This window comes from Rhamphochromis sp. 'chilingali' (genome assembly GCF_963969265.1).
Source record: "Rhamphochromis sp. 'chilingali' genome assembly, chromosome: 16".
NCBI lineage: Eukaryota > Metazoa > Chordata > Actinopteri > Cichliformes > Cichlidae > Rhamphochromis > Rhamphochromis sp. 'chilingali'.
The window spans coordinates 30325893-30348459 of record NC_137943.1 but is presented as its reverse complement, the minus strand read 5'-3'; the positions used below and the strand labels follow the sequence as shown (position 1 = coordinate 30348459).

The window sequence follows — 22567 nt, the reverse complement described above, 5'->3', positions numbered from 1 at the left end:
ATCATGATAATGAAGGATACAAGACAAGGGAGTCACTGGGCACCATGAAGCAGCCACTAAAGGGCACACTGGCATTTTTAGATGTGTAGTCTTCCCCCTAGTGGTCTAACTCCATATTACGGCTACCGTCATCAGGCCTTTGAGTCCATTCTGCAGCTGTATGTGGCCCGGGCTGACTACGAGGAGTTTTGCATCCCGATGTGCATATTGCCTGCCACCATTAGTAACAATGTGCCTGGCACTGACCTCAGTCTTGGAGCTGATACATCCCTCAACGCCATTGTGGAGGTAAGGGCCCAGCAAACGAGATGAGGGGAGATATTAAGAGCTACAGATATGCTGAAGTGTTACCGTTAATAAAAATTGGGTTTAAAAGTGTCAAAACTGTTGTTGTTCACACAAATCCTAAAATAAAGACCGCTCGATCAGCACAACAGCAGATGTTGCTTATGTGCCTCGTGCATTAATATTGGTTTGTTGTATTTGAAATATGACGATTTTATTATCTTCCGTTACCATCCAGGAGGATGTAGAGAATGTACTTTATTATTTATTCATTATGTACAAAAACAAGGCAAAGAGGGCAAAGAAAGTACAGCAAAGACTTGGTTAACTGGATCCAGTCCTGCAAGGTGCAGTCATTTGAACTATGCACTCCAATTCATCTACTAAAACTTTAAGAGAGGAATGAGTAAACAGAAGTAAAACCCGAGTGTCAGTGAGTACGATGCATGTCAGTGACTGTTCCTGTGTTTTACTGACTGTGTTGATTATTTCTGGCCTCTTGTGCATTTGGTACCAGATGGGTGAAGCCAACTAACAAGACTTTAAAATAAGAGTGTTTTTGAGAAGGTAAATAGGAAAGGACACCTCATCTGGAAGCCTGAAATCATCTGATTAGACTAAAGGGACACACAGGTTGACTCTGATGGTAAATTTACCAGTTCTTTACAGTCTCCTTTGTTCTTTATTTATTCTTGGGAAGAAAAAAACCCTCTCAGGCTAAAAGTCCACACTAATGCGCATCGTTTTTTCTCCGTTTTGGCCTCCCGTCCACACTGAGAAGGCGTTTTCGCTGATGGAAAACGCAGCGGTTTGAAAACGCTCTCGAAAATGCATACATTTGGAAAGGGTGCTTTGGCGTTGCAGTATGGACAGCAAAAACGCATGTTAGTCATATGATGCAGTCATGTGACCAATTAAACTAAGATAGCGGAGGGCATTATACAGCAGTTGTTTTGTTTGCTCTGAATTTTTAAAGATTAATATCAGTTTGTACCTGCTCCAGATAGATTTTCTTCAAATTCTTTAACTCTCACTTGCTTTTTCAACTTTGTACTTTTGTGTTACTCGCAGCAACAACTCCACCTCATTGTTAGTCCATTTAAAAAACTCGGTGCTTTTCCTCAACATTCGACGTTTCAAAGAGCCGAAAAGTACATAAGCGGCAGAAATGAGGCAGGTCGAATCTTCTTGCGTTTCACGCATGCACAGTACTGGGACGTAAGCGTTTTCGGCCGTTTCAATGTGGACGCAGAACTCTGTGAAAACGACTGAAAACGCTAGTGTGGACGCAGAGCGTTGTCAGACGAAAACACCGTTTTCAAATCTGTCCGGGCTAGTGTGGATGTAGCCTCAGTCCGCGACCGTCTACATCAGGGGTGTCATAATCATTTGCATACCGTCTAGTTTCACCTGAACTGGGCGAGGCCTGAAATAAAATCACAGCAGAGTAACTCTTTTGCTGCAAATGTTCTGTACATCCTGAAAATATTTGCATTTAATAAATCCTCCACTTACAAAACTGATGATAAGATGTCTGAAGAAATAAGCACGTTTTTAGCCTCATGCCCTGGTCTGTCCACATGCAGCCAGTCGACTGCCACGTTAAACAATCAGATAAATTAGTTTCAGTGTGGTATGACAGGCTGTAAAATAAATGACTGGACTGAGTTACTGAGTCAATCTGTGCATCTCTAAGGACACTCAGCTATTTTATGTACTTTAAAGTAGAGCTGATGCAGGTATCTTTTCTTTTCTTTTTAATTTTATTTTACAAAGTGATGACATATATGACATATTTTGGGACTAATAAAGGTATATCAAATCAAATCAAATCATATTTACCAGTTTTCACCCACAATCAAAAAGCTCAGATGTTTTCTCACAAATCCTTCTTATATTATCAGGATAAATAAAATATTCCTGTCAGCTCTACTTGTGTGTACAGTGTGTTTTGCATTTGCATGCTCTCTGCGTGAACATATTTTTCTTGTTTAATGATTGTATACTGTTTTATGTGTGTGTGAATCAGACATGTGATCGCATCAAACAGTCAGCTAGCGGCACCAAGCGGCGAGTGTTCATCATTGAGACAATGGGGGGCTACTGTGGCTACCTGGCCACCGTGGGTGGTCTGGCTGCAGGCGCCGACACTGTCTACATCTACGAGGAGCCATTTGACATCCGTGACCTTCAGGTTAGAGAGAAAAAGTCTGTATCCAACAGAAAATGCCTTATTTTCATGTCTCCTCTCATCATCAGAAAATACCAAGACCTTTTACTCTCTCGATGACTCTTATAGCCATGATTCCTGTCAAGTCCTTTTTGAGTTCCATTTAATTTATTTTTTGTATGTTTCATGACTGGATTTTATTGGTAACACCATTTATGAGGGCAACAGCATAAACATTCAGGATTCAAACTGCTCCTCATCCTCCGTTTAACATGGCTTTTTTATTTTTGGGCTCTGTATGATGTCAATAAGAACAGAAATTCCTAATATGGTCATCTCAGCCACACAACTGAGCCCCACCCACGTAATGTTCAAGCTTTCTGTCTACGACAGGCAGCCAGTTAGAAGAAAGTTGGCTAAAAATGGCTTGTTTTGAAAAGTCAGGGCATCCGTCCACTTTCTTCTGTTGCAGGGCTAACACAGACTTCCAGCCAACCCTGCACTGGATTATGAATCAAGAGTTCAGAATAAGCAACATAGAGCTGGAAATGAGCCTAATACCTTTCACTACATTGCACATTTCCATCCTTAGCAGTAGTGGAGCAGACTGATCGCAGTGCAGTGCAGAAGCTTCCGTTAGTCAATCAGTGCCTCTGCCTGGATGTTTCAGGGCTGTGCAGGTGACCCAGATTATAGCAGTGCACATGAAGCAATTTATTAATAACCTCTGAGCTGCATCAGTCATTCAATGACAGACAGATCTCATCAACACAGATCAGGTCAGGGAGATTAGAGACGTCAGGACTATTATTGTTTACAATGTTCCTGTTACATACACTTTTAATATTAATTGTCTTTTTATTTATTTTGTCTGTGTATGTTTTACTTAATTTTAATCTAACAATGTTGAGTTCTTTATGCTCTGTAAATTTTGTCAAACTAATTTTCTTTTTAAAAAGTCTGGGCGCAGTGCACAATTTAGTTTTTTAGAAGTCTGCCTTTGCATATGAACTATAACTAGTACGTGTCACAAAGAATTTCAACCATAAAAATGCATGAATAGGTAATAAAACAAACAAACACTTTTTCAGTGATCACAATGAGAAGCAGTAAAAAGCGCATGTGTGTGGTGTCGTAAACCTGCATTTCTGTTGCATTAACCCTCTTGGGCTCACCAGCTGGGTAAAAGACAAGATATGGCGCCCCATGGTGGTGTAAATGTTACCTGCAGCTCTTCACTCTGCAATGAGAGACTGAAGAGTGAGAGTTGCTCTTGCAGGTTTAATGTGAGAGACTCTGTGTTTTCAGGCCAACGTGGAGCATCTGACAGAGAAGATGAAGACAAGCATCCAGAGGGGACTGGTGCTCAGGTGAGGCTAAACACCTTCATTCTTTAAAGTTACATTTAGATGCATTACCTTACACAAGCCTGTGGGATTTATTGTACGGACCTGTGCGTACGTCTGCGATGAACAAAAAATGCAAAATGCTCTATTTTTAAATGTCATATGCAGTGCGTTATTTGTAAATAAGTGTTTCTCAATTATGTATATAAAACCATTTTGGCAAATAAAAGATTTTTGATTAACCTTACACTTTATTTCATGTCCTCTATTGAGGTTATTTTAGTCCACTGCACCACCATGCTGTTGGAAATTGCTCCCAGCAGGACCGAGGTCTGTGGAAATAGGACAAACGTTGTATTTTGAACCGAGTGCAGGTGACATTGTGTGCCTGCATAATTTCATTATTTTAAGATGCCCTCAAACATAGTGGTGCATCACAGCATCTCTATGCATGCATGCAGTGAAAAGCAGAGCCTGGATGAAGGGTATATGAACGCTGGTGTGTGGAGACTTAGCAGCCTGGTGACTCTGTGTCCTCTGTTAGTTGATAAATGGGTTCAGGCATTGTTTAGAGCATCTTCTTTTAAGGGAGCACTTGTTATTTGGTGAAGCGATCCCTTAACCGGCCTGTTGCCCTTGTGCTGTGTTTTAGAAATGAGAACTGCAACGAGAACTTCACCACAGATTTCATCTACCAGCTTTACTCTGAGGAAGGGCGAGGAGTGTTCGACTGCAGGAAGAACATCCTCGGTCACATGCAGCAGGTTGGCCACGTGCACAAATGAATGAACGCGATGCTGTGCTTGATATGTTTATCAGCAATGATGACAATCTGTGATGCAAGGAGCCAAATCCACAAAATATCTGCTATCCTTTATCCATCCATCCTGTCTATCTGGGAGATATTGCAGACATTACTGTGTAGAGTTATGTTGCTAAACTAGTGATTGTAAGTGATCAAAATTAAGAGTTATAGTGTAACAGAAAAGTGCACTTAACATTATTTTAGATACTAGACTTGTGATATTTTATATGTAATGCCCTTATTTTGAATAAATATGACTTTTTTTCCATGTCAGGGAGGAGCTCCATCTCCCTTTGACAGAAACTTTGGTACCAAAATTGCAGCCAAAGCCATGCAGTGGATCACCCGGACACTCAAGGAGTCCTACAAAGGAGGCAAGCACATAAATGTGACACTTGATTCCAGCGAGGATGCAGAACATTTAGGTGTGAAATTGCTTTGCCTCAGTTACAAAAGCTGATGCTTCTCTTCGTTGCAGGGAGAGTGTTTGCGAACTCGGAGGACACCGCATGCCTGCTGGGGATGCGTCGCAGATCTCTGGTCTTTCAGCCTGTGGCGCAGCTCCGGGATGAGACAGACTTTGTGTAAGAAGATTGTTTAATATCTGTAGCAGTGCAGCTCACAACCCTGAGTAAGTAAGCTCACAAGCTGAGCTTACTTACTGTGTGAGAGGAAAAATGTTTTAGAGGACCATTTGCAGATCTTTAACATAGTTAAAAACAAAAGATAGTGCTAATGCATCTGAACCAGATTATTAAGAACAAACCTGGAAAATATTCTGACCCAATTCCCTTAAAATTCTCTGAAGCAGCGGTCCCAGGCTTTTTGTTTTAATCTTGCTTTTAAGATCTCTGTGGTTAAGAAATAGTGTAGAGAACATTCGTCTATTCTCTACTTTCAGTCACAGGATCCCTAAGGAGCAGTGGTGGCTGAAGCTCCGTCCTCTAATGAAAATCCTGGCCAAGTATAAGACAAGCTATGACGTGTCCGACTCCGGGCAGCTGGAACACGTGACGCGGGTCCGACCCAAAGACAGCAACACCTCAACGGCCATCTGAACCGCCTCACTTCCACACGCAGAGCTTCACTTCAACAGGACAACAGCTTCACAAAACAGTGACGGCTACTCACTCACTGACTGATCAGCTGCTGACTGACTGCAAATACGTTAAGGTAGATTATAAAAGATAGGTTATTTTAAAAGCTCTATTGAATGGTAAAGTCACGGCACTTTTCAGAAGGGATTCTATATTATGGGTCATGGGATTTGAGATTTTATTAAGTAGTGTGAACTTCCTAGCAGCGCTAATATTTTATTTTATAGATCCCTAAAAGTATTATATAAGTAAACACACATATATGGACCCTGTTCATTATGTACTGTATAAGTATTTAGATTTTATCTCCTAAAGAGTAGCTATATCTAATTTTATTACTTGAAGATATGTAGCTGAGCAAATGTTGTGTAAACACAGCTTGGCTGAAATCCGGCTTTTGTCACCTTTACCTTGTACTGCACTTTGAGCCCCATATTTAATACGACCCCCTAAAGCTGCTTATACAGAGAGAATATATTTCACGAGGATCACATGCTTTCAGCATGTTGGCCAGGTTGATTATAAAATGTTGAAACTTGAAGGATGTTTTTCTTCTGGGGGTTTTGGGACGAGCTGGTTGTGTGTCCTGTCACCTGCTAATTGTGTGTTTGTTGTGTTGTTGCCTTTGCTTTTTGTATCCACCCTGGGCGTTGTGTCTGGCATCTTGTAGTGGTTATCTGTAAGTAGGGTCCAATTGGCTGTTGCTGTAGCTCCTCAGTGAGACGGAGAGTGTCTGAGACTACGCAACATTTATGTGCTGGCAGTGTGACGTGTTCTTTCACAGAGTAATAAAGCATTTATTGTGTTGAAACTCTAACTGTTTTGTGTTATTGTATCTCACTTTTATGTGGCTGGCTCTTTGTATTTGTTTGATGGGAGGAGCCTGAGATGTTGATTGTTGGATTGAGTCATAAATTAAACCGTAATGTTGTGTAACTTCACACAGGCACCAGTATAACTTCTATCCATTCATTTAGACAGGGGCTTCAAAATATCTGCAGCCATCTTGGTAAAGCAGTAACTAGCAGAACCATGAGATTTACTTAGGTTCAAGTACTCTGGCAGGAAGTAATTCTGTAAAAAACAGTAAATTACCAGGACAATGGGGACACTGATTGTGGAACGAGACCATACATCCATTCGCTTCCGCTTATCCTTTTCAGGGTCGCGGGGGGTGCTGGAGCCTATCCCAGCTGTCATGGGGCGAGAGACAGGGTACACCCTGGACAGGTCGCCAGTCTGTCGCAGGGCTAACACACAACGACAGACAACCATTCACACTCACATTCACACCTAGTGGCAATTTGGATTTTCCAATTAACCTATCCCCACAAGCTGCATGTCTTTGGACGGTGGGAGGAAGCCGGAGTACCCGGAGGGAACCCACGCAGACACGGGGAGAACATGCAAACTCCACACAGAAAGACCCTGGCCTAATGGTGGAATTGAACGCAGAACCTTCTTGCTGTGCGGCAACAGTGCTAGCCACTGTGCTGCCCACTGCCTACTGTTAAAACTACCTTTAAAGTATTTGAGCCCAGGCAGAAATATTACACAAATATCTTAAATACTGGACCAATTAAGTCAATATTTGGGGAAACTAATTTCTTTCCCCCAGGAATAAAGTGTTTTAATGACTCACCAATGACAGATTTTGTATTCCAATGTCATGATGCAGCATTTAATTCTAATATGTACATAACAGAATATGAATAGGCAGTCATACAAGTATTTCAAATGGCAGACACTGATTAGGTAACTTTCTTCCTCTTTCTTTTGTGCGGTTCAGCTTTCTTTTTGCCACCATTTAAAACATTTCTGAGATAACACTTGTTCTTTGGATGACCACTTTGAAAATATCTACTGACAGTCCTATTTTATAATCCATGAAGGATCTTTTTTAATAACGTCATTCTCTGGGCCCAGAATGGCAACGCCACACGTCTTCTGACCAGCACTGAGGTACCTGCAGAAAAAAACGAGGGATTATTTTGCGGGCATAAGAAAGCTCTACTTGTTGTAAATAAACAGCAGCATCTTGACAAATTGCATTTTGCAGGATTGGTCAGTTTTACCTTTCAGCCACATCCACTAGGTTTTTATGGTCAACAGCAAAGAGTCTTTGTCTGTGACTCTGCTTCATCTCGTCCGTGACCCCACTGAGGAACTGACCCATGCCTGCACCAAAGACAGAGTCACAAGCTTTGCATCAGAACATAAAGAATGCTGAAATTACAGCTTCAGCTAAGGGATCCATTCGCTCTATAAATTCAACTGTATATTATTACTTCAAGTCTAAAATGATGCAAAATAGTTAAAGATGGGGGAAGGTAGCATGTGCACCACACTGGCTGTGAGAGTCTGAAGGCAAAGTTCTGTACAGATGCATAAACACACACAAAATTTACTCTATTATGAAGCCTTTTTGAATATTTACAGATTCATTCTCATGCAAGGACAGAATGTGTTAAAATCCTTTAAAGGTCTGATGTAAACTGATCCAGGCAGCTGCTTTCAGGGAACCTCTCATCACTCAGATGGCACCTCACCTTTGTCTGCGGGGGCCACAGGTGAGTCCACCGCTGAGAAGACTGACAGTTTGGCTTCGTCGATGTCTTGCTGGGTGAACTTTCCTGACTTTGCCCACTCGATACCGTTACCAAAAGCAGATAATGTCTGCACTGTGTTTGGATCCCTTGGACACAGAAGAGACAACACATGAGGTCAAAACTCTCCGAAATTCTTATCATAATTTGAACTTTCAATGTTTCCTGCCTTCCTTCCCTATTGATACACAGTAAACCTTTGTATTGAACTTCTACCCACCTGTAAGAGTAAAAGGTGAACAGGCCTCCTCCTATCTTGGCCCCGCCTCCATAAGCTCCGCCTTTCTCACGGATCTCTCCATGAAGAAACTTTGCTGTCATCATCCTGGCTAAGATGCACAAACTAATGAAGGAGTAAAGAGAAAGTGTTTACTGCATGCAGTTATTACAAATGCATAACTGAGAAAAAAAAAAAAAGCAACACATTTTCAGTAAAATTAAGTTAAAGAACACACTAAAGCCGCCATAAACTGTGTTACAGTTATTTACCTGCTGCTAGCAGGATGTAATGATATCGTTACCTGGCATAGTCCTTGTGGGAGAAGGGCACTGCGCGAATACTCTCACTGACAAAGTTGACAGGGAAAGGCATCTGAAAGAAAGTCTTCATTGGACATGGATGGAAGGTTGGCTCCTGAAAAATGTAAAACCGCAAATTAATTTAATTCTAAATCAGAAATGGATTACTTATTGAATTATGAAGATGTTAATTGTAACAAAACAATTCTTCAAAAATTGATCAGTGGATTAAGAAAGAAATAAAGAAAAATGTAACTATTAAACCTACTGATATTAGTTTTCTTCGTGGGCCATTGTCATCCAGAGGGTTTATCGGCTTCTGCAATAAACACAAAGATTAAAAAAAAAAAAAAAAATTGGATTGATTATAACAATGAATTAATTCATTTACACATATTTTGTTTTCCCTGTTCAACTTCACCTCAATAATATTTGGTCTGACAGGTTTGCGTTCCTTTCTGTTCTTAGCCACATCCTTTATAAAACCCTCCAAGTGTGCCGCTGCATCAGATACTTTCTCTGGAGTTGAGTTGATTGCACATCTATATGGACACATTTAAAATAAGATGCGTTGAGTGCCTGATATTTCACTATTTTATAGTTCATTATTTACAGTGAAATAAAGATAAAGTCTACATATAGCAGGTGTATTATGGACCCACCTCATGTTGTTTGGGTTGAAAAGGTGTATTTTGAGCCTGGGTAACGTTCGGATGATTTGGCTGAGGTCTGCCATCGCAGCTGTTCTCTTCATAAACGTAACCTGTTGTTAGAAGATGAAGTATTGGTTCCAAAGTATTGACACCATCACATCTCTACCCTTTGTTGCAGAAATTTAAAATAACATGAATAGTGATTTTAAACATACAGTACATTTTCTTTGACACAAGACACTGTTGGATGGAGTTTGGAACCAGGCCCGGGGAGCGTGCCTGAGGGCGAGCGCCTAGTTGCTGGGACTTAGTTCATGAGGCCTGGGCGGGCCTGGCCCCGAAAATGCATGGCTTGGTGTTGAACCAGTCTCCTGGAGAGGGGCTTGAATCTGTCTGAGTCTGGAGTTGCCCTTGGTGAGAGGCAGTAAGCTGGGGTGGGTATCTAAGTATCCCCTCAGCTTGCTGCCAATATGTTGGGGTTTTTCTGGTGGATGAGAGGATTTGTTCCTGGTGCCTTCAAGACAGGAAATAGGTCCTGACTGTCATCTGTAGTCCGCAGGCTGATGATTGCCTGAACATGGTCCATTGCACTGAGCTGCAGCTACAAGGTGGTTGGTGCCTGTGGTGGTGGTAACCCCCGAACCAGATGGTGGACACCTGAGGTGGAGGGAACCATTAGGTTGAAGAAGGAATCCTATCCGGCTTTGTTAGCCGGTGGGACTTTGGAGGCAGTACTTAGTAAGTACTTAGTGATGTGGACACAGTACCGGTCAGTCGAGGTGAAGGGAGCTGAACATAAAAGCAAAGCTCTTAATTTACTGGTTGATCTACATCCCTACACTCGCCTATGGTCACGAGCTTTGGCTAATAACTGAAAGAACAAGATTGCAAATACAAGCGGCAGACATGAACTTTCTCCGAAGGGTGACTCAGACTATAGCCAATACACTTCCACATTGAAAGAAGCCAGTTGAGGTGGTTCCCTGAGTCAGATGCCTCAACCACCTATGTCCCACTGGGACACACTGGTGAAATTATATCTCTCAGCTGGCCTGGGGACACCTTTGTGTTCCCCCGGACATGCTAGAAGAGGTGTCCGGGGAGAGGGAGGTCTGAGGATCTCTGCCTAGGCTGCTACCTCCACAACCCGGCCCCGGATAATTAGAAGAAAATATAAAACAAACAAATAAACAAGCAAAGCAGCTTTGCGGATAGCTGGATTTTTCTGAAAGGTTAAGCCTTTATTAAAATGTACAAAGATACCTGTTCCATCCCACCAAAAGTCTCCTGGAGGTCTCCAGCTGGAGTGAGGTGACGACCCGCCCGAGTCATAGCATACAGGTGACCTGAGTATGCGATACTATTGGCCAACTCCTGTGCTGACTGCATCACCAGCACCCTCAGGCGCTCCTCGTCATCAAAGTGAGGACTAAACGACAAAATAAGACCCATTAACTGACAGTTCCATCTGTTGGTGTCGCTAGCAGTGGAAAATGTAAAAAGCTGGGAGGAGTTACCTGTTGAATATGTCGCTCCACAACTGAAACATGTGAGGAAGATTCCTCTCCAGGCACGAAGAAGATAAGAGGATACCCTGAAACAGAAGGTAGAGATCCAGATGTTCAACCACAGAAAGGAAGTGCTAAGAGCTCACTGAAGTGTCTTTAGAGATAAAGTCTTGGTCTAAAGTTTAATTCTATCCTTCATGAATTATTTGATTATTTATTATTATTTTTCATTTGTTATTTCTTTTCAGAGAGGCCAACAGATTCAGTTCATGCCACTGTGCACTGTGTAAAAACACAAGGAATCAAGCTGAAAGCTACTTTCTGTTTTGCATTTTGCACACAGCAATGATCACAGATAGAAAGGTGTTATTGGCTTAAAACACACTTAGCTGGCACTGACCTGCTCATATGTATCCAGCTCGTTGCAGTCAGTGATGACCTGAGTGGAAACAGACATGCCCCCTGTCCTCAGCTCCATCTGCTGGGCCTGCTGCCTATAGTCCAGAGCTCCACAGCCCATCCTAATTAAACAGACAAACATATGCGGACACACAAACAGACATTTGAAAAATCTTTAATACTCCATTGTGCAATCCATTTGGCATTGCATCACAGTCTGATAATTTTTTTTCAACAACCTAATCTTTTTTTATGTTTTCCACTGTGATTACACCACAGCACACTTACCTTATTAAGGTCCCCAATAGGGATGGGTACCGGTGTCCGTTCTGACATAAACGGTAGTAACCACCGAAAAGCAGCGCACATTTCGGTGCTTTTTTTTTCCTGAGCTGTGATACACTTTTAGCCAATCGTTTTACGTTTCCGAGAATAGTAGGCGGGGCCAGGTACGTACGTTCTGTTAGCGCAGAGCTACAGATTAAAAATGTCCAAGGCGAAGCGGTTAAAAGTCTGGCTGTACTTCACAGCAAAATATGCAAACTCAGCAGCCTGCAACAAGTGCTTTAAGCTGATACTGTGATACTGTCAAAGGAGGTAACACCTCAAATCTCATGAAACACCTGGCGACGCATAGCGTTTTTTTAAAAGCCGAGAAATGCGCCGTATTTGATGGCAGCAGCAGCCGTTCTTCTCTGCGTGAGTAGCTTAATGTTGTTCTTGTGTGATTTACGTTTAGTAGGCTAACCACGTTATTACATTAATGCATGTAAGGTGAACTAGCAAACATCATCATAGCTACATGCGGCTGTCTTCTTGTTTGATGGCAGATACTCCCTTCACCCTGGCCAAAAAGGCTAAAATGACCAAAGAAAAAGTGGAAAACAGTTAAAGATGAGAGGTTTTTGGACAAAGTTTGTGTTTTTTCCATTGTTTAAGCGCTGCTTCCAGCCAAGAGTGATACCATATATGCCCCATAGCTGCAGAAAAGGCTAAAATTGTTATCTTTTTACAAAAAAAACAGCTGAACATGAGAGGTTTTTGGACCAATTTTGTGTTCTCCATTCTTTAAGCACCGGTTTGAGCACCGTTTGAGCACCGGCACCGTTTCAAAAGTACCGATTTGGCACCGGTATCGGATAAAACCTAAACGATACCCATCCCTAGTCCCCAAAGACTGTGTTCACATGAGTCAACACCAAATATTAACAGGCAAACCAGAAAACCCAGAAGAGATTACCAGCTCAGTGCTAAACTGGTTTTCAAATAACATTTGAAAATAAAATAAATATTCAAAGCTGAAAAAGAATTCAAAGATCAGCTTCAGTCTGTAGTATTAATCAGCACAAAGTAATCCAGAAAACTTGATAAGTATTTCATTTGGAAATATTTAAAAGTATTTAAAGAATGATGTATCAGCAGGAAGAGACATTTACCAGGACTCCTGAGCGCTAATCCTTGCTAGTAAGCACCGCATTTCAGATTCATCTTGTTCTGGTCTTGCAGACCAACAGGTTACTCACTTGGTAATAACACTGCAGAAGAGCGGGACGAAAACCTTGAGGTCCTCTGGAAGGGTGTTGAGATTACACAAAGCTCTGAAGTACACCAAACCATTGGTGGGCTGCTCACAGTACTGGACCGGAACGCCTCCTATGAAGAATGAGAAAGTGCTCTATATACAGTTTATATAAGACAACAGTTTTCGTCACACGCTCTTTGTAAATCAGCATAGACTCACACCTGCAGTGCTTATTTGAACAGGAGTGATGGGTATCGTTGGCTCGATGTCGGACACTTTGAGTGCTGGCAGGCAGGAGACATCCTGGGTTTGACTCTGAGCAGCCAGCAGCTCCAGACCTTTCCGAGAAGAAAAATCACATTATACTAACATCTACTGAATGCAGACCTGTCTTAATATACAATGCTTCAGGTCGGTAATATTCAGTTTAACAGATTACACCCACGAGTGATCAATCTTCTGGCAGTTCAAATGTTACCTTTCTCATAGATCTGCTTTCTGTCGCTGTCAGAAAGAACCTCGATTTTCTTCTGAAGTTTCTCCTCCTCAGCTTTGGCCTGTTTCTCCAGGTAGGACTCCTCTGGGCTCATTGACAGAGTCAGTCGGTGTGTGTTCTCCTAAAAACCAGTCAATGACAATTAATCCGAGGTGGCATCCTTTGTTAGCAAATACCTGCTCTGCATTATCCTTGTTAAAGCATTTATATATTTATGTTATATGTTTTTTCATTTGTTTCACGAAAGGACTCAGGAAATGTTTTTTGATACTACAACATAAGAAATAAACTGTCAACTATGAAACAAAGTATTTTATTATACTCTCAGCCTGTAACTGTGCAATTTATCTTCCCAACAATGTTAAATAGTAAAGCCCTGAACCTGTAAGTAACATAATTTAATGAAGACATACAAACAAAAAATATTTCAAACACTATGTGCTTAAATCACCTTAAAGTATTGCCTGACTTTCTCCTGGAGAAAGCGAGGGTTTTCCTTCAGGGCTTGTCTGAACTTGGCAACACTGTCACTGATCTGCAGCAGCTCCACCGGGTCCCCATCATGGTTCCACGATGAAGCTATGTACTAATAACATAAGATGAATAAAGGTTTTGGTGAGGAATTTACTAGGATTATTTACACCTTATAATATATAAAACTCTTAAACACTGTACCAAAGACAGCCTCCCAAAAAATAACAACAGTTAAATTCACATTCTTGATTTGTACAGAATTTAAACGAAAAAACAGGGGAAACAAACATTCAATGTGAGGTTTTATGCAAAATGAACACACACTAATAAACAGCACTGCAAAGCCATACTTGGACGTAGGCGGTATGTTTTTACAACTACAAGTGCCCTTGTAGTTGTAAAAACAAAATAAAGGTCACAGATAAACAACAGTAAACTCACCGAGGCCAGAGACAGGCCGAAGTTTGTGGTCTGATGTTTAATCTGGATCTCAAGCTTATGGATAAGAGCCTCAATCCTTCTCTCCTCAAAGCCATTCCTTTGTTAAATGACAAGTGTGAAAATTATTCTTTGGCTTCTTCCTTCTTTCCTGTTTTAGCTTTTTTCAACAATTAAATCTTAAGTCATACATATGCTTTAAACCCTACAGTAAAGATCCTGCTGTATTCTGTCGCTCACTCTGTGCAGAGAAAGTAAAAGTCCTGAGGTATAAATGTTACAGAAATATTGGTTTTTCAGTAAATACAACAAGTCTGTCATATTTTGTAAATTGTAACTTATAAGTGGCAAAGCTGTGCCTCCTCTCACTGCTCACCAATGGAACTAAATGCTTAACCAATTTGTGAACACACTCAAAAAACAAAACAAAAACATTAGAAAGACCCATGACTTTTATTTTGCCCAGTAAAAAATTGAAAAATTGATTCCAGCATACAATGTTTTATTTGTTTTCCTACATTTTTAAAATCTGCTACATAAAGTGCAAGATAACAGTTGCTGTATAGGCTTTAGTTTGTTACGCCAAAGAAGGAAATTTTGACAAGAGAGGAGACTTGATCAGGGAACTTACTCTATAATTTTATCGATGGTTTGGCTGATGATCTGCTTCACTCTCTCTATATCCTCCTCATCAACTCCCTGCAGTCCGATACTGAACGACGCCTCTTTGGTGCTGCCATCATATCTGCAGGATGCAACACTTGTATCAATACTCCACAAGTACATGCAGGTTATGGATGCTTAAATGGAATTCTTGCGTAACAAGTGGTAAGAGAATTTGTGAAGAGTAAGTAGGTATACAGACCCAAACTGTATGCATCAGTTATTAAACTTCCAACAAAACTGGTGAAATTAAAGGTTTGATGTGGATGTTATAACGCCTGCACACATACCCAACAACAGAAGAGAAGTCTGTTCCCAGTTTGGGTTCGATGAGAGATTTGTAGAAGGGAGAGTTTGGCCCAGAGATCATCAGAGAAGACAGCAAGCTGAGAGTGAGTCCTTCAAATGCATCAGTGATGCTAAAGAGAAAAACAACAATAAGAAAAAAAAAACACCCATTTTTACTGTCAGGAACACTATGGGAGAGTCAATGTTGAAACTTTAACAGGAACTTTCCTTAATGTGTGAAGCACTGTGTCACAGTGGATTCTTATGGGTTAAAATGGCTCTTGAAAAATTATCTACAAAAAGGACTATATAAAACAACCTAATTGAAATTAAAAAAAAAAAGATCAACTCTAAAAGAGGAAGAAGTATGTGGGGTTACATCTCATGTTGAACTTGTTGAACTGATTTTTAGCAGATATCTCTACAGGACACAGCAGGAAATAAATGATATAATCTTACTCTCCCAGCAGATAGCTCACACACACTGTGTTCTGCTTGTTTGGATCTGGAGCCAGAGGATCAGGACTGCAAGTCACATGGTCCTCTTTCTGGGAGAAAAACAAATATTCACAAATCAAATATTCAACTACCTTTTGTAGCAACTAAAAGCATTCTTTGAAATGATAAAAGAAACAGAACTTTGTTTATCTGATTCAAGGCAAAATAGATTATCACTCCAACACACTGCAGCAGAGACACGCTTAATGTGAGCTTACAGGACTGGTCCAACGTGGCTGAGAAGGAACTTCTGTTTTCGGGTCGATGCAGGCAAACTTGGACAAAGCTTCTTCTTGAATCTGCTTCAGATGAGGTTCTAAAGGCAAATCTCCATAAGTGAAGAACCTAGATGTAAGAAAACATTTAAAAACAAAAATCTCGTTTGTTTATAGGGCAAGATATTCTAATGTTCCCAGTTCACATTTATTTTACAAAACAACCCCAAAACGCTTCAACCATAATTAGTCATATTTAGGGATGGGTATCGTTTAGGTTTTATCCGATACCGGTGCCAAATCGGTACCTTTGAAACGGTGCCGGTGCTCAAACGGTGCTCAAACCGGTGCTTAAAGACTGGAGAACACAAAATTGGTCCAAAAACCTCTCATGTTCAGCTGGTTTTTTGTAAAAAGATAACAATGTTAGCCTTTTCTGCAGCTATGGGGCATATATGGTATCACTCTTGGCTGGAAGCAGTGCTTAATCAATGGGAAAAAACACAAACTTTGTCCTAAACCTCTCATGTTTAACTGTTTTCCACTTTTTCTTTGGTCATTTTAGCCTTTTTGGCCAGGGTGAAGGGAGTATCTGCCATCAAACAAGAAGACAGCCGCATGTAGCTATGATGATGTTTGCTAGTTCACCTTACATGCATTAATGTAATAACGTGGTTAGCCTACTCAACGTAAATCACACGCGAACAACATTAAGCTACTCACGCAGAGAAGAACGGCTGCTGCTGCCATCATCATCATTTCTGCTACACTGGCAGGGCTAGGGGCCAGGACTCTCCTCTTCGTGTTTTTGGGAGATATTGCTAACTCCAGGTCCGATAACAGGCAACCCACGCACAGTAGATGTGCTCGGTGTGAGGTCTCGCAGCAAGCTATCATACGGCGCATTTCTGGGCTTTTAAAAAAAACCCGCTATGCGTCGCCAGGTGTTTCATCGGATTTGAGGAGTTACCTCCTTTGACAGTATCACAGTATCAGCTTAAAGCACTTGTTGCAGGCTGCTGAGTTTGCATATTTTGCTGTGAAGTACAGCCAGACTTTTGACCGCTTCGCCTTGGGCATTTTTAATCTGTAGCTCTGCTCTAAAAGAACGTACGTACCTGGACCCGCCTACTATCCTCGGAAACGTAAAATTATTGGCTAGAAGTGTATCACAGCTCAGGAAAAAAAAGCACCGAAATAAAGCACCGAAATGTGCGCTGCTTTTTGGTCTGGTTACTACCGTTTATGTGACACCGGTACCCATCCCTAGTCATATTCTTACAGTAACTCTGGATGATTTATGCATGTGCCTATTTACCTTGCGTTGCTGGGATGGTAGTGTGTGGCATGGAATTGTTTAAGTTGCTCCCATGTAAGGTCAGGAATGGCCAGAGGTTCTCCCCCTGACACCACAGAGTAGGTATGGTCAGGATACAGTTTGTTCTGGAGGTGCTGGGCGTACAGACGCTCATTGTCTGACTGTAAGTACACACAGCAAGAAACATTATTCTAAACTAAACATTTATTACAAACATTTTCTGTTTTTATAAATGAAAAAGCTTAAAGTTGGTTTGCAGCAGGCACTCTGTTAATTTTGAACAAAGTCATACTTCTTACTCTTTTTTTTGAGTCCACACACAGACACAGTGTAACCCTGTCTCCAGTGTTTTCTTATCATCCACCATCTTATCAGTTCAAGGCTAAACGCTGTTTATTTACACAGTTAAAGTGCCAGAGTGACAATTTTTATTAGACAAAGAAAAAAAGGAGTGCTGTTCAGAAGAATTTATTACTTTCCTGCTTTTTTTCTTATTCTTCTTCTTTTTTTTTTTTTTAAAGTTATGCAGTCGTTAAAGGCTTCTGTAAGTGTGAACTGCCTCAAGCAGTTTTTATTGATTTTTTTAAAAAAAAAAGAAAGAAAGAAAAAGTCATATGAAAGTAAAGTATTTCTCTTAAGTATGAAAAAATAAATTGAAAAAAAAAATAAATAAAAAAAAAAGAGTTGTTTACTTTGCATTTGATGGAGAGTTTGTAACCGAAAAGTACCCGAGGTGGGGAAAAAAGAGCATTTATGAAAATATTATATTCTATACATTTAGAAGCTTTGTGGCTGTGTCAACTTACAAAAGCACCCTTCATTTCATTAAACACCACTCCTTTAAACATTAGAGGGGAGTTGTTATCTGTGGGGTCTTCATTCTCCAGCCTCCAGCCTTCCTGCCTGGAAAATAAACCACAGACAATCAGATCAGACAGCCAGGCTTTCTTAGCTAGCTCAACAAAAAACCTAAAACCCCAGTCGGTGATAACAGGTATTATATTGGTGGTTATTGGTTTTATCTTTGAAGCTGGGCTTCCTGCTTCTGCCTGTGCTCACATAAAAACTAGGGTTTCATGAGACATACGACTGAACAAAATAATCACTGAGTGACACCAAGTTCAACCAGAGAGGTGATGATGATGATGATGACGACAACTGGTAATAAAAATCTGTAACGAACCAAGAATTAACAGTAAAATGTAACCTTGTTGTAAAGAGAATAAGAGATTACTGCTGCAGAGGTTTCATCACATAGAGCGACAAAATTAAGATTTTAAATTTAACACTGAGTGAAGTCGCGCTGCTGTTTTATTTCTCAGGTGTCGACAGCACAAAAGAAATCTGAAACTTTAAACTGAATACATTTAAACATCAAAGTTTACTGTCCCACAGTCTAACAAAGGAACCGCCCAAATCACTTCAGTTTGTCTTCAGATCAAACAATGTCTCATACAGTTTGCCCTTCTTTAACTTCTTTAAGTGATTTTTGTACGGTACACTTTATCAGCTTGTACATATGAAACATATTGTCCAAGCACAGACTCTACATTGTACCTAAAACATGCTGTAAATAAAAGAATTGTTGAAAACATGGCACTTCTGGACGACTTCAAACTAAAACTTGGTGATTCATGCTGATTTAGCCAGATAAATAACGCCACTTTGCTGACACAGAAACCTCAGACTTTAATAGCTTAATGAGGCTGATTGACTTTAATCTAACTTTGTAGTTCACCCCTCAGCTATCTTCATTTCATCAGAGAGAACAGATCGGACACACAATCTATACTTCTCATCACTGAAGTGCCACAATAACGGCATCATATCTGAAAATAAAACTTGTTTACCGTTTTGCACTTGATTGCAGTACAAACTTAATTGAAGTTACACTCGTAAATGTAAATACGTAACGATGATCTAAACTCACCAGAAATCCTGCTCTCGTAAACAAGGAAAAAAAACTGCATCCAGATACACCGATAGAAGATTCTGGAAGTCCTTCCCATTTTGGGTTGAGAACGGATACATGGTGTAGTCACTGGCTGTTTATCAATAATGGGAAAGGTCTCATCAGAAATGTGAGAAATAACCAACAATCATTTAGAATACCTTTCATTTTCTTTTGAAGCTGAATGATAAAATAATGACTGGTTTTTGATTAAATAACCACTTAGCTTGCACTTCTGAGAATTAACTTTATTTGGTGCATGGAAACACTCATTGTTATTACTTAACGCAATAAGTAAATATAAAAAGCATAAATAACATAAATTAAGAATAAATATAAAAATCCAAGTGTAAACACATTACAGTGCAAGAATTTACATGACTAATGAACAAGCTTTCACAGCTTTTCTCTCGTGGACTTGTAGGTCACACAGTCAATTGACGTCCAAGTTATGCTTCCATACCTGTGAATGCATTCATGAAGGTGGACAGCGACCTATTGAGCATCTTGAAGAAGGGGTCTCTGCAGGGATATTTCTCAGATCCACACAGCACTGTATGCTCCAGGATGTGTGGTACCCCTGTGCTGTCCATGGGGGTCGTCCTGAACTGGACACTAAGGGAGAGAGACTTTAAGTATTTTTAAAAGGCTAGATTGTTTTTACGTATATAGTTTTGTTATGACTTGAGCAAAACAAACAAACAAAAAAGCCCCACAATGCTAACCTGAAGAGGTTGTTGGAGTCATCCCGTGCTGCATGCAGATACTGAGCTCCAGTTTTATCGTGCGTCAGCTTCACTGCTGTGAGAAACAGGTCAGGGACCGCTACAACCTGGGAAGGAACAGAATTAGTAGCTTTGATCACAAATGGTTTGAGAGCAGGTTCATAAAGGATCATAGCTCACAGCAAGATAAATGGAAGTTCAGTCAACAATAAAAGAAATGTCACAACAGATCTCTCACATTTACCTGTAGAGAACAGTTCCACATTTTTGAAACACGTCTTAAAATATTTTACAAGCTAACCCCACATAACTTAGTTATACTGCATTAATGTCACCTAACAGAGTCAAGCCAAAATTTAAAGTGTTCCTACTTCTTTGACCGTAAAGCCGTGGATCTTCTGCCCCGGTTGGTACTGAAGGGCTCTCTCTCTGGCTGAAGTGCTCTTCAGCCTCCATGTGTGCTGCTGTCCATTGAAACTTAAAGAAAAAAAGGAGTGCAAAGTTTAGTAGGTATTTTTACAAAGATTATAAAATATATCATACAAAATAATCATAATACATAATTTAATAATGGTTATTGTGGTTTACAGTAGATGCCAAAGTTTCAGTTATGATGTTCCTCTGAAAATGTTGAGGTTAAAGGGCTGGACTGAAAGCCAATGCCCAAAGAAAAACTCTGAATGACCGTCAGAAAGCCTGGAGAACTACTGCTCAAGAAACATTAAAAATGCCAAGAAGGTATAGTTACTTGGAAAAAAAAAAACTATAAAGAAATGAGGGATGACTCAAGACTTTTGAGCACTATTGCACTTTTTTGGGACTTTTTGACCATATCCACCATGTCTTTTCAGACATGCCCACCCAGGTAAGAGTCTAGTAAGACAATTTCCAGTTGGGACCACAGGCAAATACTAATCACAACAAATCTCAGAATGACTTGAAATGGTACAACACCTGTGCCGGCTCATAGAAAGCCTTTATCAAACCCTAAATTAGCTATCGTTACCCGTCACTGGAACAAAATGCAGACATTTAACCTCTACTACAGCTCCTAAAGCAATAATAACTGATTACTGGCTATAAACAGTAACGCTAACTCTGAAGCCATAGGTTCTCATCATTGATTGCATCAGCTTTTTCATCAGTCTTGTTTCTACTATTGTATATAAAGTAACAATATTTGAACTACACATCAAGGTTAACACTGTCTTTCTGTCTAGACAGAGTCGACAAAACACACACACAAAATTCCCTAATTAACGGTTAGCTTCAGGACGTCTTGGAAAACTCACCTTAAGTATCGAAGTTTCTGGAACACTGACTTCGTCTGTCGAAACATTGTTACTAAATTAAGTTACTACCCCTACCCTTAAAGTGCCCAGTTTTAAACTTACACACACTCCTACGGGTTAATTGTCATTATTTGACTGAGCATCCTGTGCCGTCTGCTACCTAACATGCCGTGTGTAGCGGTGCCGTTGACGTTGAATGGGAACGTACACGTAAAAATGGCTGCGACACCGGCGCGCGTCGCAGATCTGACAACAGGTTTCTGCTCGATTTCACCGATCCTACAGCACTGCAATTCTACAGTTACCGACTGAGCAGTTTTTACCACGCGGAAAGCTGAACATTCACCTCGAAGCGTCCCTGTTTGTGATTGGTCAACGTTGAAGAAGAGGAGCTACAATTGGTTAAGCAATGTAAGGTCGCCGAAGTTACTAAACGGTGACTAGAGGGTTTTTTTGAAGGACATTTAAAAACGATCTAATTAGGGACTTTAATTTTGTTACAATTTGTAAAGAACAACAATCTAAATAACGTCATTCCGCTCTCTAAAAGTTTATTAAACTTTAAAAACAAAACACAAATACAGTACAAATTTATATTTAATGCAGTTACAAACAACCTCCAGCAGATGTCAGCATAAGATCGCATTAATTTGACAAAAGATAATTCTCTTCGAGCACGTTTGTATTAGTTTTATCCCCACCCCCCTTTTTTTTGTAGCACTCATTTCAAAAAGGTAAACTGTGATTAAAAATGCAAATGTACAATTTTGCTTTCAAGCAGTGCATACACAATCTGACCCAATATTTATTTCAAACAATATTAATGTATATATTAAAACACAGTTTTTAAACCTATGTTGCTGTCATGTTTGCCATGAAATTGCAAAATGGTTTCACTGTAGGAGAAAGCTTGAACACGAATAGACCTAAATAATCTCTGTTATGTTCATCTTTGTCAAAATAACGATTAAGTTACTTTATAGCAGACTATTAATCTTTTTTTTCTTAAAAAAATCATCATGACAGTTGTGCGACTGATTAACGGTCTGTTGTGCCTTACAACTGTGTTAAAATTCCTTTCGATCATTGACATGCAGAGAGTTTTTTGCACTTAAATCCAAGTCTGAGCTGGCTGCAGGATTAGAAATATTTCATCACCATGCTCTATCTGCTTTAGGTTCATTTAATTTTTTTCTAAATTACAGAGTATTTCTTCTTCAGTAGTTTCACAGTAAAAAAAAAAAAAGAACTGTAAAGTTGCCAGTGCTCTATAGCCTATATAAATAGAGTGTACATATA

General features: G+C 40.2%; 2 protein-coding genes across 6 annotated transcripts in view; one reads left to right on the top strand and one right to left on the bottom strand.

Moving 5' to 3' along the window:
* The window catches only part of pfkpb (phosphofructokinase, platelet b), a 46932-nt gene extending 40372 nt beyond the window's left edge, over window positions 1-6560 (top strand). For 2 of the 5 annotated variants that reach the window (XM_080862179.1, XM_080862178.1), the window contains 7 exons: window positions 136-288; window positions 2315-2479; window positions 3764-3825; window positions 4454-4565; window positions 4881-4980; window positions 5085-5190; window positions 5508-6560. In XM_080862179.1, coding sequence (XP_080718305.1) covers window positions 136-288; window positions 2315-2479; window positions 3764-3825; window positions 4454-4565; window positions 4881-4980; window positions 5085-5190; window positions 5508-5664 — 855 coding nt within the window. In that variant the 3' untranslated portion in view covers window positions 5665-6560. The remainder of the gene's footprint in view (window positions 1-135; window positions 289-2314; window positions 2480-3763; window positions 3826-4453; window positions 4566-4880; window positions 4981-5084; window positions 5191-5507) is intronic. The other 3 variants (XM_080862176.1, XM_080862177.1, XM_080862175.1) reach the window with 3 other exon arrangements.
* A 795-nt stretch (window positions 6561-7355) lies between these two features.
* On the bottom strand, window positions 7356-21565 carry pitrm1 (pitrilysin metallopeptidase 1). Its single transcript, XM_080861983.1, has 27 exons — window positions 21269-21565; window positions 20348-20453; window positions 19977-20083; window positions 19715-19866; window positions 19231-19345; window positions 18107-18203; window positions 17301-17461; window positions 15986-16112; window positions 15729-15817; window positions 15272-15400; window positions 14950-15063; window positions 14322-14418; window positions 13858-13992; window positions 13389-13527; window positions 13132-13248; window positions 12912-13041; window positions 11390-11510; window positions 10999-11075; window positions 10745-10910; window positions 9491-9591; window positions 9250-9370; window positions 9097-9147; window positions 8831-8943; window positions 8530-8652; window positions 8253-8398; window positions 7779-7881; window positions 7356-7669 (listed from the first exon to the last, which is right to left on the bottom strand). The coding sequence occupies exons 1-27, from the start codon at window positions 21313-21315 to the stop codon at window positions 7576-7578; spliced, it is 3078 nt and encodes a 1025-aa protein (XP_080718109.1). The 5' UTR covers window positions 21316-21565; the 3' UTR covers window positions 7356-7575.
* Window positions 21566-22567: the final 1002 nt, after the last annotated feature.